This window comes from Oncorhynchus kisutch, linkage group LG26, assembly GCF_002021735.2.
Source record: "Oncorhynchus kisutch isolate 150728-3 linkage group LG26, Okis_V2, whole genome shotgun sequence".
NCBI classification, from domain to species: domain Eukaryota; kingdom Metazoa; phylum Chordata; class Actinopteri; order Salmoniformes; family Salmonidae; genus Oncorhynchus; species Oncorhynchus kisutch.
Window position 1 is genome coordinate 776,740 of NC_034199.2, and position 15,066 is coordinate 791,805.

General features: G+C 41.5%; 1 protein-coding gene across 2 annotated transcripts in view; it reads left to right on the top strand.

The window, feature by feature from the left end:
* Positions 1–15,066, top strand: part of tbc1d4 (TBC1 domain family, member 4) — a 128,874-nt gene that overhangs the window by 57,822 nt on the left and 55,986 nt on the right. For both annotated transcript variants that reach the window (XM_020462295.2, XM_020462296.2), the window contains exons 6-9: positions 2,286–2,390; positions 3,741–3,873; positions 6,237–6,328; positions 6,867–6,977. In XM_020462295.2, the coding sequence (XP_020317884.1) occupies positions 2,286–2,390; positions 3,741–3,873; positions 6,237–6,328; positions 6,867–6,977 (441 nt within the window). The remainder of the gene's footprint in view (positions 1–2,285; positions 2,391–3,740; positions 3,874–6,236; positions 6,329–6,866; positions 6,978–15,066) is intronic.

The following is a 15,066-nucleotide window of genomic DNA, read 5'->3' on the forward strand; positions in this document are numbered from 1 at the left end:
GTGCAAATTCCCCAAACTTAACTCATTCTTGAACATGTCTACTTCATGAATAAATAAATGCTTTAGTTTGGGGGCTTGCATTGTCAGAGGATCATTACTTAGTATTTTATTACAAATGCACATTACTTCGGCTCAGTCTTTCATCTTTTCATTGTCAAGGATTTACTTGACTAGTAGTCCTACTAATATGACAGAAAATTGTATTTTGACACATCACGGAAAAAGGTGTTAGGTTCTAATTCTCAGCGGACTCCATGAAAGCTCAAACCAAGTTTATTCTTCCACTAGGGTCAGTACAGCTGCAATAGACAAAGACACTGTTCACACAAGCGCTGATCTTTAACCCTTTATCCTAGGCTGAGTCTCCTCCTACACATCTGTACAAGCACTATCTTTATTGCTAGGCAGGAAACTAAGTGATAAACTTTTCTTTCTCCTTTAACTTCTTACGGCTGAAATCCCATTAATTCGATTTGACAACAGCCAGTGAAAGTGCAGGGCGCCAAATTCAAACAGAAATTTCTCAAACATATAAGTATTATACACCATTTCAAAGATAAACTTGTTGTTAATCCCACCACAGTGTCCGATTTCAAAAAGGCTTTACGACGAAAGCATAATATGCGATTATGTTAGGTCAGCACCTAGTCACAGAAAAACACAGCCATTTTTCCAGCCAAAGAGGGGGGGTCACAAAAATCAGAAATAGAGAACATGAATCACTAACCTTTGATCTTCATCAGATGACACTCATAGGACTTCATGTTACACATGTATGTTCGATAAAGTTCATATTTATATCCAAAAATCTCAGTTTACATTTACAATCACAGATACCCACCATGTTGTGGAGTCAACAGAAGTCAGAAATAGCATTATAAATATTCACTTACCTTTGATGATCTTCATCGGAATGCACTCCCAGGAATCCCAGTTCCACAAATGTTTCTTTGTTCGAAAAAGTCCATCATTTATGTCCAAATACCTCCTTTTAGTTTGCGCGTTTAGTTCACAAATCCAAATTCACAAGGCGCAGGCACTTAGTTCAGATGACAGTTCCATTACAGTTCGTAGAAACATGCCAAACGATGTATAGAATCAATCTTTAGGATGTTTTTATCATAAATCTTCAATAATATTCCAACCGGACAATTCCTTTGTCTTTAGAAAGGAAAAGGAACAGAGCTCGTGCTCACGGCCACGCGCGAGACTTAGCTCATGGCACCCTGCCAGACACCTGACTCAAACAGCTCTTATTCGCTCCCCCTTCACAATAGAAGCCTGAAACAAGGTTCTAAAGACTGTTGACATCTAGTGGAATCCTTAGGAAGTGCAATCGGATCAAATTTGACACTGTATATTGGATAGGCAAAGACTTGAAAACCTACAAACTTCAGATGTTCCACTTCCTGGTTGGATTTCTTCTCAGGTTTTTGCCTGCAATATGAGTTCTGTTATACTCACAGACATCATTCAAACAGTTTTAGAGTGTTTTCTATCCAAATCTACCAATTATATGCATATCGTAGCTTCTGGGCCTGAGTAGCAGGTAGTTTACTCTGGGCACCTTATTCATCCAAGCTACTCAATACTGCCCCCCCCCAGCCATAAGAAGTTAATGTGACCTGACCTCGACCCCCTTCATCAATAATCCATGGCTCTCTCCCCTTATCAATGCCTGCCACGTGATCGTTTTCCCTACACTCAGTACATTCCAAGCGTAATTGCCCCCACCACATGCCTTCCTCCTACAGATAACCATTAACCTCTGGTGTAGCCCCTCGGCTATGGCACTCCTCAGGTCTCTATTAATGATTAATAACATTTAAAGTTCAGAAATGCATTCCTATCAAAGGTTAGTAAAACAATTACTTGAAGGGAGTCCAATTAAACAATAAAATAACAGTATATGCCATCTGCCATATTTGGGGGAAAGATAATGCTCTTGTGTTATTGTTTGTACTTGATGTTTATAGCCTAATACATTTCAGCTAAGTATTGTTTAAACCAGGGACAGCCACTCAGTCCATAAAGGCTACATTACATAGCATTGCTGACATCTTTCTCCACTTGTAAACAATGTTGTATTAGGGGATTAAATTGATTTATAGAAAATGTAAAGTGATTTATAGAAGGTTGAGAAACCTCTCTCCAACCAGTCTCTCAAACATATACTGTGCTGTATAAACTACCAATGAATTCTATACTTAAACTGTACCAATGTAGTGTATCGTCTGTATTGTAGCGTATCATGATATTTGATTTGTATTGTGCGGTTTGCTCAGGGTATAAACAAGACGGACCACTTTGGGTTTATCTTTCGCGACCCGGGGGAGACTGGTCCGGGCCAGTATGTGTGCTACGTCTTCCAGTGTGCCAGCGAATCCCTGGTGAGTATTGGCTAGCTCCTCCCACTGCACACTCCCTGTGTACATCTCATTTGACATTATCAATCATAGTCTGCTGCTGGAAAAACGTATGTGTTATGGCTTTACATCCCCTGCTATATTGTGGATAAAGAGTTACCTGTCTAAAAGAACACAGAGGGTGTTCTTTAATGGAAGCCTCTTCAAAATAATCCAGGTAGAATCATCAATTCCCCAGGGCAGCTGTCTATGCCCCTTACTTTTTTCAATCTTTTTTAACGACATGCCACTGGTTTTGAGTAAAGCCAGAGTGTCTGTATGCAGATGACTCAACACTATACATGTCAGCTACTACAACAACTGAAATGACAGCAACAATTAACAAAGAGCTGCAATTAGTTTTAGAATGGGTGGCAAGGAATAAGTTACCGCTAAATATGTATTTGGGACAAATCATTCACTAAAAGCGAAACCTCAACTACATACTGTATTAAATAATGTGGAAATTGAGCAACTGTCATTGTCCATAATATGCGCAACTCAACTTAATTAACAGACCTGTCAACAAGGCAGGTCCTACAGGCTCTAGTTTTGTCGCACTTGGACTACTGTTCAATAGTGTGGTCAGGTGCCACAAAGAGGGACTTAGGAAAATAGGCATAGACACATGCGTACACACACGATATCATACTCACTATACACACGTACACATGGATTTTATGTTGAAGTGAAGTTGGAGCCTGAGGGCACACGCTTAGTGTGTTGTGAAATCTGTGATGAATGTATTGTAAGTTGTTTAACTGCCTTCATTTTGCCGGACTCCAGGAAGAGTAGCTGCTGGCTTTGCAACAGCTAATTGGGATCCATAATAAATACAAATTCAAATTGGTCCCTGACTGACTCCTTGTGGTTCCAATGGCTCAGTTCATTAGAGCAGGGTTCCCCATATGCAGAGTTTTGATCCAACCCTGCAGCAACACAATCAAATTAGCTAATTAGGGTCCAGAGAGAAGGTGTTGATTAGTTGAATATTTCAATCATGGGTCTTACTGAAGGGCTGAGCTTGCACATTCACTATCTGGAGATGGAGAACCATTTTAGCATGGTTGTGAGTTTGCTTCCTGCTTGGGCCACATAATGTGTTTGAATTGTTGCTATTATATACCTTGTTGTTACTATATGTTTAACTAAAGCTGTAATGCGCAACTAAATCTACTGTAGGCCTACCAGTATCACAAAACATTGGTCATAATGTATTGGGTTCTGAAATAGCCTGGAGGAATGGTTCTGTGGAATGCTAGGAATCCAAATTGTTGATTGCTGTAAGTGGAGTTAGACTGCTGTGTGTGTGTGTGTATGTGTGTGTGCCTATAGGTGGATGAGGTGATGCTTACGCTGAAGCAGGCCTTCAGTACGGCAGCAGCTCTGCAGAGCGCCAAGACACAGGTCAAGCTGTGCGAGGCCTGCCCTATGCACGACCTGCACAAACTCTGCGAGAGGATTGAGGGTACGCCACTGTCTACTGGATCTATTACAGTGCCTTCAGAAAGTATTCACACCCCTTGACCTTTTCCCCACATTTTGTTGTGTTACAAGGTGGGATTAAAATGGATTTAATTGTATTTTTTGTCAGTGATCTACACAAAATACTCTGTCAAAGTGGAAGAAAAATTCTAACACACTAATATACTGTATCTTGATTAGATAAGTATTCAACCCCATGTTTGAATCACCTTCGGCAGTGATTACAGCTGTGAGTCTTTCTGGATAAATCTCTAAGAGCTTTGCACACCTGGATTGTACAATATTTGCACATTATTCTTTAAAAATTTCTTCAAGCTCTGTGAAGTTGGTTGTTGATCATTGCATGAAAGACATTTAAGACATTTTCAAGACGATTTAAGTCAAAACTGTAACTAGGCCAGTCAGGAACATTCAATGTCATTTTGGTAAGCAACTCCAGTGTATATTTGGCCTTGTGTTTTAGGTTATTGTCCTGCTGAAAAGTGAATTTGTCTCCCAGTGGCTGTTGGAAAGCAGATTGAACCATGTTTTCCTCTAGGATTTTGCCTGTTCTTAGCTCTTTCCATTTATTTTTATCCCAAAAAGCTCCCTAGTCCTTGCCGATGTTGAGCATACCCATAACATAATGCAGCCACCACCATGCTTGAAAATACGAAGAGTAGTACTCAGTGATGTGTTTTTTGATTTGCCCCAAACATACCGGATTGTATTCAGGACTTAACATTAATTTCTAATTTGTTGCAGTTTTGCTTTAGTGCCTTACTAACAGGATGCATGTCTTGGAATATGTAGGCTTCCTTTTTTCACTCTGTCATTTAGGTTAGTAGTATGGAGTAACTACAATTTTGTAGTTCTCCTATCAGCAATTCAACTCTAACTGTTTTAAAGTCACCATTGGCCTCGTGGTGAAACCCCTGAGTGGTTTCCTCTCCGGCATCAGTTAGGAAGGATGCCTGTATCTTTGTAGTTACTGGGTATATTGATACACCATCCAAAGTGTAATTAATAACTACACCATGCTCAAAGGGATATTCATTGTCTTGTAGCAGGTTCAAGGGTGTGGGGTTTCCACGTCACCAAGTTCAATAACCAAACACACACAAGGAGCACAACTGGAATGCAAATGGGGAGTTTTGCACACTGGGGAAAAGGGGGAAATCACCAGCCATTTCACAGTCCACAATCCGTTCTCTTTGTCCGTTCCGTTCTCCAGGGGTAATCCTTAAACTCTGGTCTTCAGCCAAACCGGTTTGGTACACAGTGGGGGTAATCGGACAGTCCAGGTCACAACGGATAATCACACAGATATTTATCTCTCTTCATAACACACGCTTCCCTCTCCGTTCTCTGCCCCTTTGTGCAGGCCGCACAAGCTGGCTTAATGATCCACAAGGCTCGCCTCATTGGGGCAGGAAGTCCATATAAGCCTCGGGTGGAGCCAGCGGGCTGCAAGATATCTCCCTTCAATAACTACTCCCCTCACTTCTCCCTGCCGTCTGCCACAGTCTGCTTTTTAAAATAATTGTTTTACCCATCTACCAATAGGTGCCCTTCTTTGCAAGGCACTGCTCGACTGAGGGACCTTACATATAATCGTATGTGTGTGGTTGGTACAGAGATGAGGTAGTCATTCAAAAATCATGTTAAACTCTCAACTTATAATGCGATTCATGCTTGCCATAAATAACAAAGGAGTTGAATACTTATTGACATTTCAGTTTTTTTAATTTTTTAACATAATCTAAAACCATAATTCCACTTTAACATTATGGGATATTGTGTGTAGGCTTGTGACACACAATCTCAGGCTGTAACACAACAACATGTGGAATAAGTCAAGGGGTGTGAACACTTTTTTTGAAGACAGCTTTTTTTTTGCTTTCAAAATAACCAAAAATATGACAGCACAGGGGAAGGAGACAATAAAAGCTAAATCAATTATCTTTCCAAATACAGATTAGAAAGTTCCTTTTTATTTGAAGGCTATACCTACAGGAGGACTTAATGCCGCAGTCATAATCCATTCATAAGCAGTGCATTACCATTTATTCAACCTTCATGTTATCAAATGAGAAAAGACTCCCAAGCACACTACATTTCAGCTTCTCTGTCAAATCAATAGGGCTTGCAGTTTGAATCACTTTTGAGTCAGATCATTTTTCTACCTCAGTTTCTTAGAAAAAGTAGCTCCACATTTTGAGTTTGAAAACACTGTCTTTGCATATCTCACCATCAGTCGACCCAGTTGGTTGTGTGCTCCATTCAATTCTCCTCTTCCCAGTCTATTCTATTTTTTGGGGGGGGCTTAAATGGCAATTAATTTGGTTCCTGTGTGTGTGAATCCAGGTCTGTATCCTCCCAGGGCCAAGCTGGCCATCCAGAAGTACCTCTCTCAACTGACTGATAACGAACAGGTCGACATCTTTGAGCGAGTTCAGGTAAGGACCAGGCTTAGATTCAAATACCATTTAAAATAATTTCAAATCCTTTATAGGTGCTTCATTGAGCTTGTCTGGCACAATTAACCATTAGAATAGTTACAAACCGTGCTCCTCTGGAACTCCAGGCAGGCTAAATCTGAAAGACTTCAATAAGTATTTGAACCTAGGTCTGATAAGGACTGTGAGACTGAAGATAATGATTGTTCTTAGAATCTATTTTGACAATTAATAGTACTATGTTTCTTAATCAGATCCTCCATGGAAAGAATGAGAGCAGCGATAATAGAAATCTTATCAATCAAGCAATGAGTCGTGGCCCAGCTAGAACAGATTCTGTCACCCCTCTGAGCCAGGCTACTCCCTTGTTTTTTTTCTTTCTTGGATTTAGTTTTTTCTCTCGCTTTTGCTTTGCCCTTTGGAATCTATGCAGAGTTAATGTAAAATCACTTTGTAAAAACTGCTGATGTAAAAAAGGGACTTATAAATACATTTGGCTGATGGATGGATTTACTAAAATATGTATTCGTCCCTATAGAGAATGAAGCCTGTGTCGGACCAGGAAGAGAATGAGCTGGTGATTCTCCACCTCCGCCAGCTATGTGGAACCAAGCAGAAATCCCACCTCCACATCGGAGAAGCCCAACTGGTACTATTCCCTCACTTGTACTATAGACCTGCCTATAGGTTCAACCTGTCTGTCAATCAGCAGGCCCATTTGACCTCCATAGTTTAAACTATAGTGTGGGAGACCAACAGCACATCCTGTAATGTCACATGCAGAGTAACCCCATCTCTCTCTTCTCTCATTCTGTCTTGCTCGATCTCTCTTCTCTCCCTGCCTCTCTTACTTTCCTGTCACTCACTCAGTCACCCATTCTCTGACTCACAGTGGCCCATGAAAGTTTATGACCAGCTCTCCGTGGCCTTTTCCCGGTTTGTTAACAGCAGTGGAGAACACAGTCAGTTGAATGGAGTCCTCAATGTTCAGGCAGTATATTGAGACAAAACTAGAAACCTCAAACCCTCTTCTAGGGAGCTCACTCTCAGGGCTCTAGGAGAGCAAGTTGAACCGCTACAGACCTCTAGTCTTGCAGAGCTTTTACTGCCTCTGTGCTGATACAGGGATAATAGAGGAGCATAAATGCATGTAAACTCCGATGGTAGTATCAAATTCCCCAGTCGAGTGTCAATTTTTTTTATGCGGTGGTTTACTAGCGGTCAAGTTATTTGACCGCCGTTCAGTGGTCAACCATCTTTATTTTACTACTACATTCCTGCTTGCTTACTACACTGAACAAAAATATAAACGCAACATGTAAAGGGGTTGGTCCCATGTTTCAGGAGCTGAAATAAAGAATCCCAAACATGTTCTATAAGCACAAAAAGCTTACTCCTCTCAAATATTTTGCACAAATGGGTTTACATCCCTGTTAGTGAGCATTTCTCCTTTGCCAAGATAATCCATCCACCTGACAAGTGTGGAATATCAAGAAGCTGATTAAACAGCATGATCATTACACAGGGCACCTTGTGCTGGGAACAATAAATGTGCATTTTGTCACACAACATAATGCCACAGATGTCTCAAGTTTTGAGTGAGCGTGCAATTGGCATGCTGACTGCAGGAATGTCCACCAGAGCTGTTGCCAAGATAATTTAATTTAATTTCTCTACCATAAACTGTTGTTTTAGAGAATTTGGCAGTACGTCCAACCGGCCTCACAACCTAACCACGCCATCCCAGGACCTCCATATCTGAGGAGTATATCTGTCTGTAAAAAGTTACATAACGTGTGTACAACACCTGTTGAATTTGGCCAGTGTCAGTAAACGTCTGCCAAAAGCGTAATGAAATTGTTGTCAGCAGAGCTGGTTCGGCTGTTTGTCATGTTATCCAGAGGTAAACAAATCATCGGTCAGAGCGTCAATTGTGCGCTCCGAGAGCGAAACGAGATGGGTGGGGCTAAAGCTTAAGAGTGTGTGAACGATGCTGAATGGATGTAGACAAAGAGCTGTTCACTAGATAGAAAAACATTCAAAGGCCATTTTCTCAGAAGTGAGTTTACAAGTTGATCAACTTTCAAAGCAGAATTACTTTCCCATTGTTCCTCAACTGCAATGTATGATCTACCATTTTGTAGCTCTGAGTCTCTACTTTTATCCAATGTAAAAAGCACAATTTCAAATTTTGCTACATAAGACTGAATCCAGGTGGTGAGTTCTATATGAAAGGGGCAAAAGTTATCTTGGCCAACATTAAGGAGGATCTTTTAAAGCATTGACTCAAAAACAGCCCAACCCCTGCTCAGGTTATTCTTCCAATTTCCTCTGTTTCACAACATCATCGTACTGCTATAGATATTATTACATGTTCCCAGGGGTATTGTCAGTAATAGTCTTGTGACCATGAAGTTTAATTGCACTGTTAGCTCTGTTACTGCCCAATTGAGAAGGTATTATTTAAAATATAATAAATATGGATACTCTGCTGCTTTCAAATCATGTATATGCTATTACATATCAATGTTCGGCGTTTGATGTCAAAGATGGACCTTCTTGATATCTGGGTGCATGACACGAGCCCGGATATTTTGGTTCTCACAGAGATCCCGGATTGATATTGCTGATTACAACATCCTCAGGTGTGGCGAAGGTCGAGAGCCATGCGTCCCCCGAAACACAACCAAGCCGCACTGCTTTTTGACACAATGCCCGCGTAACCTGGAAGCAAGCCACACCAATGTGTAGGAGGAAACACCGTACACCTGGCGACCGTATCAGCGTGCATGTGCCTGGCCCGCCACAGGAGTCACTAGAGCGCGATGGGACAAGGACATCCCTGCCAGCCAAACCCTCCCCTAACCCGAATGACCCGAATTTTGCCAATTGTGCGCCACCCCATGGGTCTCCTGGTCTCGAACCGGGGTCTCTAGTTGCACAGCTAGCAACTGCGATGCAGTGCCTTAGACCACTGTGCCACTTGGAAGGCCCCTACAGGATTGTTAGGATAAAGTGACATCTCCTAATTGCCACAGGACAAAATCACAGCGCCAATAGAGAAGGGGTGGCATTCCTTACGCTCCATACTTAACCAGCTGGATGACAGAGGTGTGTCATCCAGCCAAACATAACAGCATGGAGGTTAGCAGCTTAACAGTAAAATATTACATTTGGGAGAGACAATCCTTCCATCTTGTACATACCGAGGTGTTTTTTACCTATCCTGTGTGTTTTATTATCCCAGATGAATGGATTGGTAATTGAGTCCAGTTGTTTATGAAAAGATTTAGGTATGAATACCAGGATGTTCTGGAATAGGTCAAGTGGTTATGGGAGGAAGACAATTTTAATGGAATTAATTCTTCCAAGCAGGGAAATTGGGAGAATTCTCCAAAATACTATGTTTGCCTTGAGTTTTTGCATCAGAGAGGGAAAATTCTCTTTTAAATATTTGGTGCCTACAATATCTAGATAAGTAAATTTGTCTGAAGTTAACTTAAATGGAAGAAGGTCTAACCAAGAGGAGTTTGCAATCTTATGGGTATTAATTCGCTCTTGTTCCAATTTATTCTATATCCCGAGTAGAGGTCGACCGATTGATTTTTCAACGACGATACCGATTATTGGAGGACCAAAAAAGTCGATACCGATTAATCAGATGATTAAAAAAAAAAAAAAATTGTATTTATTTATTTGTAATAATGACAATTACAACAATGCTGAATGAACACTTATTTTAACTTAATATAATACATCAATAAAATAAATGTAGCCTCAAATAAATAATGAAACATGTTAAATTTGGTTTAAATAATGCAAAAACTAAATGTTGGAGAAGAAAGTAAAAGTGCAATATGTGCTATGTAATAGAGCTAATATTTACGTTCCTTGCTCAGAACATGAGAACATATGAAAGCTGGTGGTTCCTTTTAACATGAGTCTTCAATATTCCCAGGTAAGAAGTTGTAGGTTGTAGTTATTACAGGAATTATAGGACTATTTCTATCTATACCATTTGTATTTCATTAACCTTTGACTATTGGATGTTCTTATAGGCACTTTAGTATTGCCAGTGTAACAGCATAGCTTCCGTCCCTCTCCTCGCTCCTACCTGGGCTCGAACCAGGAACACATCGACAACAGCCACCCTCGAAGCAGCGTTACCCATGCAGAGCAAGGAGAACAACCACTCCAAGTCTCAGAGCGAGTGACGTTTGAAACGCTATTAGCACGCACCCCACTAACTAGCTAGCCATTTCACATCGGTTACACCAGCCTAATCTCGGGAGTTGATAGGCTTGAAGTCATAAACAGCGCAATACTTAAAACATTGCGAAGAGCTGCTGGCAAAACGCACAAAAGTACTGTTTGAATGAATGCTTACGAGCCTGCTGCTGCCTACCACCGCTCAGTCAGACTGCTCTATCAAATCATAGACTTAGTTATAACATAATAACACAGAGGAATACGAGCCTTCGGTCATTAATATGGTCGAATCTGGAATCTATCATCTCGAAAACAAGACGTTTATTCTTTCAGTGAAATACGGAACCGTTCCGTATTTTGTCTAACGGGTGGCATCCATAAGTCTAAATATTCCTGTTACATTGCACAACCTTCAATGTTATGACATAATTACGTAAAATTCTAGCAAATTAGGCGGCCCTCCTGACAGAGCTGGTGGAACTGAGTCAGGTTGGAAAGCCTCCTTGCTCGCACATGCTTTTTCAGTTCTGCCCTCAAATTGTCTATAGGATTGAGGTCAGGGCTTTGTGATGTTCACTCCAATACCTTGACTTTGTTGTCCTTAAGCCATTTTGCCACAACTTTGAAAGTATGCTTGGGGTCATTGTCCATTTGGAAGACCCATTTGCGACCAAGCTTTAACTTCCCGACTGATGTCTTGAGACGTTGCTTCAATATATCCACATAATTCTTCTTCCTCATGACGCCATCTATTTTGTGAAGTGCACCAGTCCTTCCTGCAGCAAAGCACCCCCACAACATGATGCTGCCAACCCGTGCTTCACAGTTGAGATGGTGTTCTTCGGCTTGCAAGCATCCCCCTTTTTCCTCCAAACATAAGGATGGTCATTATGGCCAAGCAGTTCTATCTTTGTTTCATCAGACCAGAGGATATTTCTCCAAAAAGTACAATATTTTTCCCCATGTGCAGTTGCATACTGTAATCTGGCCTTTTTTATGGCGGTTTTGGAGCAATGGCTTCTTCCTTGCTGAGCGGCCTTTAAGGTTATGTCGATATAAGACTCGTTTTACTGTGGAGATAGATACTTTTGTACCTGTTTCCTCCAGCATCGTCACAAGGTCCTTTGCTGTTGTTCTGGGATTTATTGGCACTTTTCGCAGCAAAGTACGTTCATCTCTAGGAGACAGAACGTGTCTCCTTTCTGAGCGGTATGATGGCTACGTGGTCTCATGGTGTTTATACAGTGGGGCAAAAGGTATTTAGTCATCCACCAATTGTGCAAGTTCTCCCACTTAAAAAGATGAGAGAGGCCTGTAATTTTCATCATAGGTACACTTCAACTATGACAGACAGAATTAGATTTTTTTCTCTCCAGAAAATCACATTGTAGGATTTTTCAAATTACGGTGGAAAATAAGTATTTGGTCAATAACAAAAGTTTATCTCAATACTTAGTTTTTACCCTTTGTTGGCAATGACAAAGGTCAAATGTTTTCTGTAAGTCTTCACAAGGTTTTCACACACTTGCTGGTCTTTTGGCCCATTCCTCCATGCAGATCTCCTCTAGAGCAGTGATGTTTTGGGGCTGTTGCTGGGCAACATGGACTTTCAACTCCCTCCAAGATTTTCTATGGGGTTGAGACTTGCTAGGCCACTCCAGGACCTTGAAATGCTTCTTATGAAGCCACTCCTTCGTTGCCCGGCGATGTGTTTGGGATCATTGTCATGCTGAAAGACCCAGCCACGTTTCATCTTCAATGCCCTTGCTGATGGAAGGAGGTTTTCACTCAAATCTCACGATACATGGCCCCATTCATTCTTTCCTTTACACGGATCAGTCGTCCTGGTCCCTTTGCAGAAAAACAGCCCCAAAGCATGATGTTTCCACCCCCATGTTTCACAGTAGGTATGGTGTTCTTTGGATGCAACTCAGCATTCTTTGTCCAGACACGACGAGTTGAGTTTTTACCAAAAAGTTATATTTTGGTTTCATCTGACCATATGACATTCTCCCAATCTTCTTCTGGATCATTCAAATGCTCTCTAGCAAACTTCAGATGGGCCTGGACATGTACTGGCTTAAGCAGGGGGACACGTCTGGCACTGCAGGATTTGAGTCCCTGGCGGCGTAGTGTGTTACTTTGGTCCCAGCTCTCTGCAGGTCATTCACTAGGTCCCCCCGTGTGGTTCTGGGATTTTTGCTCACCGTTCTCGTGATCATTTTGACCCCACAGGGTGAGATCTTGCGTGGAGCCCCAGATCGAGGGAGATTATCAGTGGTCTTGTATGTCTTCCATTTCCTAATAATTGCTCCCACAGTTGATTTCTTCAAACCAAGCTGCTTACCTATTGCAGATGTAGTCTTCCCAGCCTGGTGCAGGTCCACAATTTTGTTTCTGGTGTCCTTTGACAGCTCTTTGGTCTTGGCCATAGTAGAGTTTGGAGTGTAACTGTTTGAGGTTGTGGACAGGTGTCTTTTATACTGATAACAAGTTCAAACAGGTGCCATTAATACAGGTAAGGAGTGGAGGACAGAGGAGCCTCTTAAAGAAGAAGTTACAGGTCTGTGAGAGCCAGAAATCTAGCTTGTTTGTAGGTGACCAAATACTTATTTTCCACCATAATTTGCAAATAAATTCATTAAAAATGATTTTCTGGATTTTTTTTCTTCTCATTTTGTCTGTCATAGTTGAAGTGTACCTATGATGAAAATGACAGGCCTCAACTTTTTAAGTGGGAGAACTTGCACAATTGGTGGCTGACTAAATACTTTTTTGCCCCACTCTACTTGTGTATTATTTTTTGTACAGACAAACGTGGTACCTTCAAGCTTTTGGAAATTGCTCCCAAGGATGAACCAGACTTGTGGGGGTCTACATTTTTTTCTTGGCTGATTGCCTTTGATTTTCCCATGATGTCAAGCCAAGAGGCACTGAGTGTGAAGGTAGGCCTTGAAATACATCCACAGGTACACCTCCAATTGACTCAAATTATGTAAATTTGCCTATCAGATTTTTCTAAAGGCATGACATAATTTTCTGGAATTTTCCAAGCTGTTAAATGGCACAATCAACTTGGAGTATGTACAGTCGTGATTGTCGTTTTGAGAATGACACAAATATTAATTTTCACAAAGTCTTCTGCCTCATTTTGTATGATGGCAGTTTGTATATACTCCAGAATGTTATGAAGAGTGATCAGATGAATTGCAATTAATTGCAAAGTCCCTCTTCGCCATGCAAATTAACTGAATTCCCCAAAAATATTTATTCTGCATTTCAGCCCTGCCACAAAAGGACCAGCTGACATCATGTCAGTGATTCTCTCGTTAACACAGGTGTGAGTGTTGACGAGGACAAGGCTGGAGATCACTCTGTCATGCTGATTGAGTTTGAATAACAGACTGCTTCAAAAGGAGGGCGGTGCTTGGAATCATTGTTCTTCCTCTGTCAACTATGGTTACCTGCAAGGAAACATCATTGCTTTGAACAAAAAGTGCTTCACAGGCAAGGATATTGCTTCCAGTAAGATTGCACCTAAGTCAACCATTTATCGGATCATCAAGACCTTCAATTGTTGTGAAGAAGGCTTCAGGGCGCCCAAGAAAGTCCAGCAAGCGGGATCGGTTCAGTTGCGGGATCGGGGCACCACCAGTACAGAGCTTGGTCAGGAATGGCAGCAGGCAGGTGTGTGTTCATCTGCACGCACAGTGAGGCGAAGACTTTTGGAGGATGGCCTGGTGTCAAGAAGGGCAGCAAAGAAGCCACTTCTCTCCAGGAAAAACATCAGGGACAGACTGATATTCTGCAAAAGGTACAGGGATTGGACTGCTGAGGACTGGGGTAAAGTCATTCTCTCTGATGAATCCCCTTTCTGATTGTTAAAGCATCCTGAGACCATTCATGTGTGGGTTTGCTTCTCAGCCAAGGGAGTGGGCTCACTCACAATTTTGCCTAAGAACACAGCCATGAATAAAGAATGGTACCAACACATTCTCCGAGAGCAACTTCTCCCAACCATCCAGGAACAGTTTGGTGACGAACAATGTATTTTCCAGCATGATGGAGCACCTTGCCATAAGGCAAAAAAGTGATAACAAAGTGGCTCAGGGAACAAAACATCGATATTTTGGGTCCATGGCCAGGAAACTCCCCAGACTTTAATCTCATTGAGAACTTGTGGTCAATCCTCAAGAGGCGGGTGGACAAACAAAAACCCACAAATGCTGACAAACTCCAAGCATTGATTATGCAAGAATGGGCTGACATCAGTCAGGATGTGGCCCAGAAGTTAATTGACAGCATGCCAGGGCGGATTGCAGAGGTCTTGAAAAAGAAGTGTCAACACTGCAAATATTGACTTTGCATCAACTTCATGTAATTGTCAATAAAAGCCTTTGACACTTATGAAATGCTTATAATTATACTTCAGCATTCCATAGTAACATCAGACACAAGTAATTAGACACTGAAGCAGCAAACTTTGTGGAAATTAATATTTGTGTCATTCTCAAAACTTTAGGCCACGA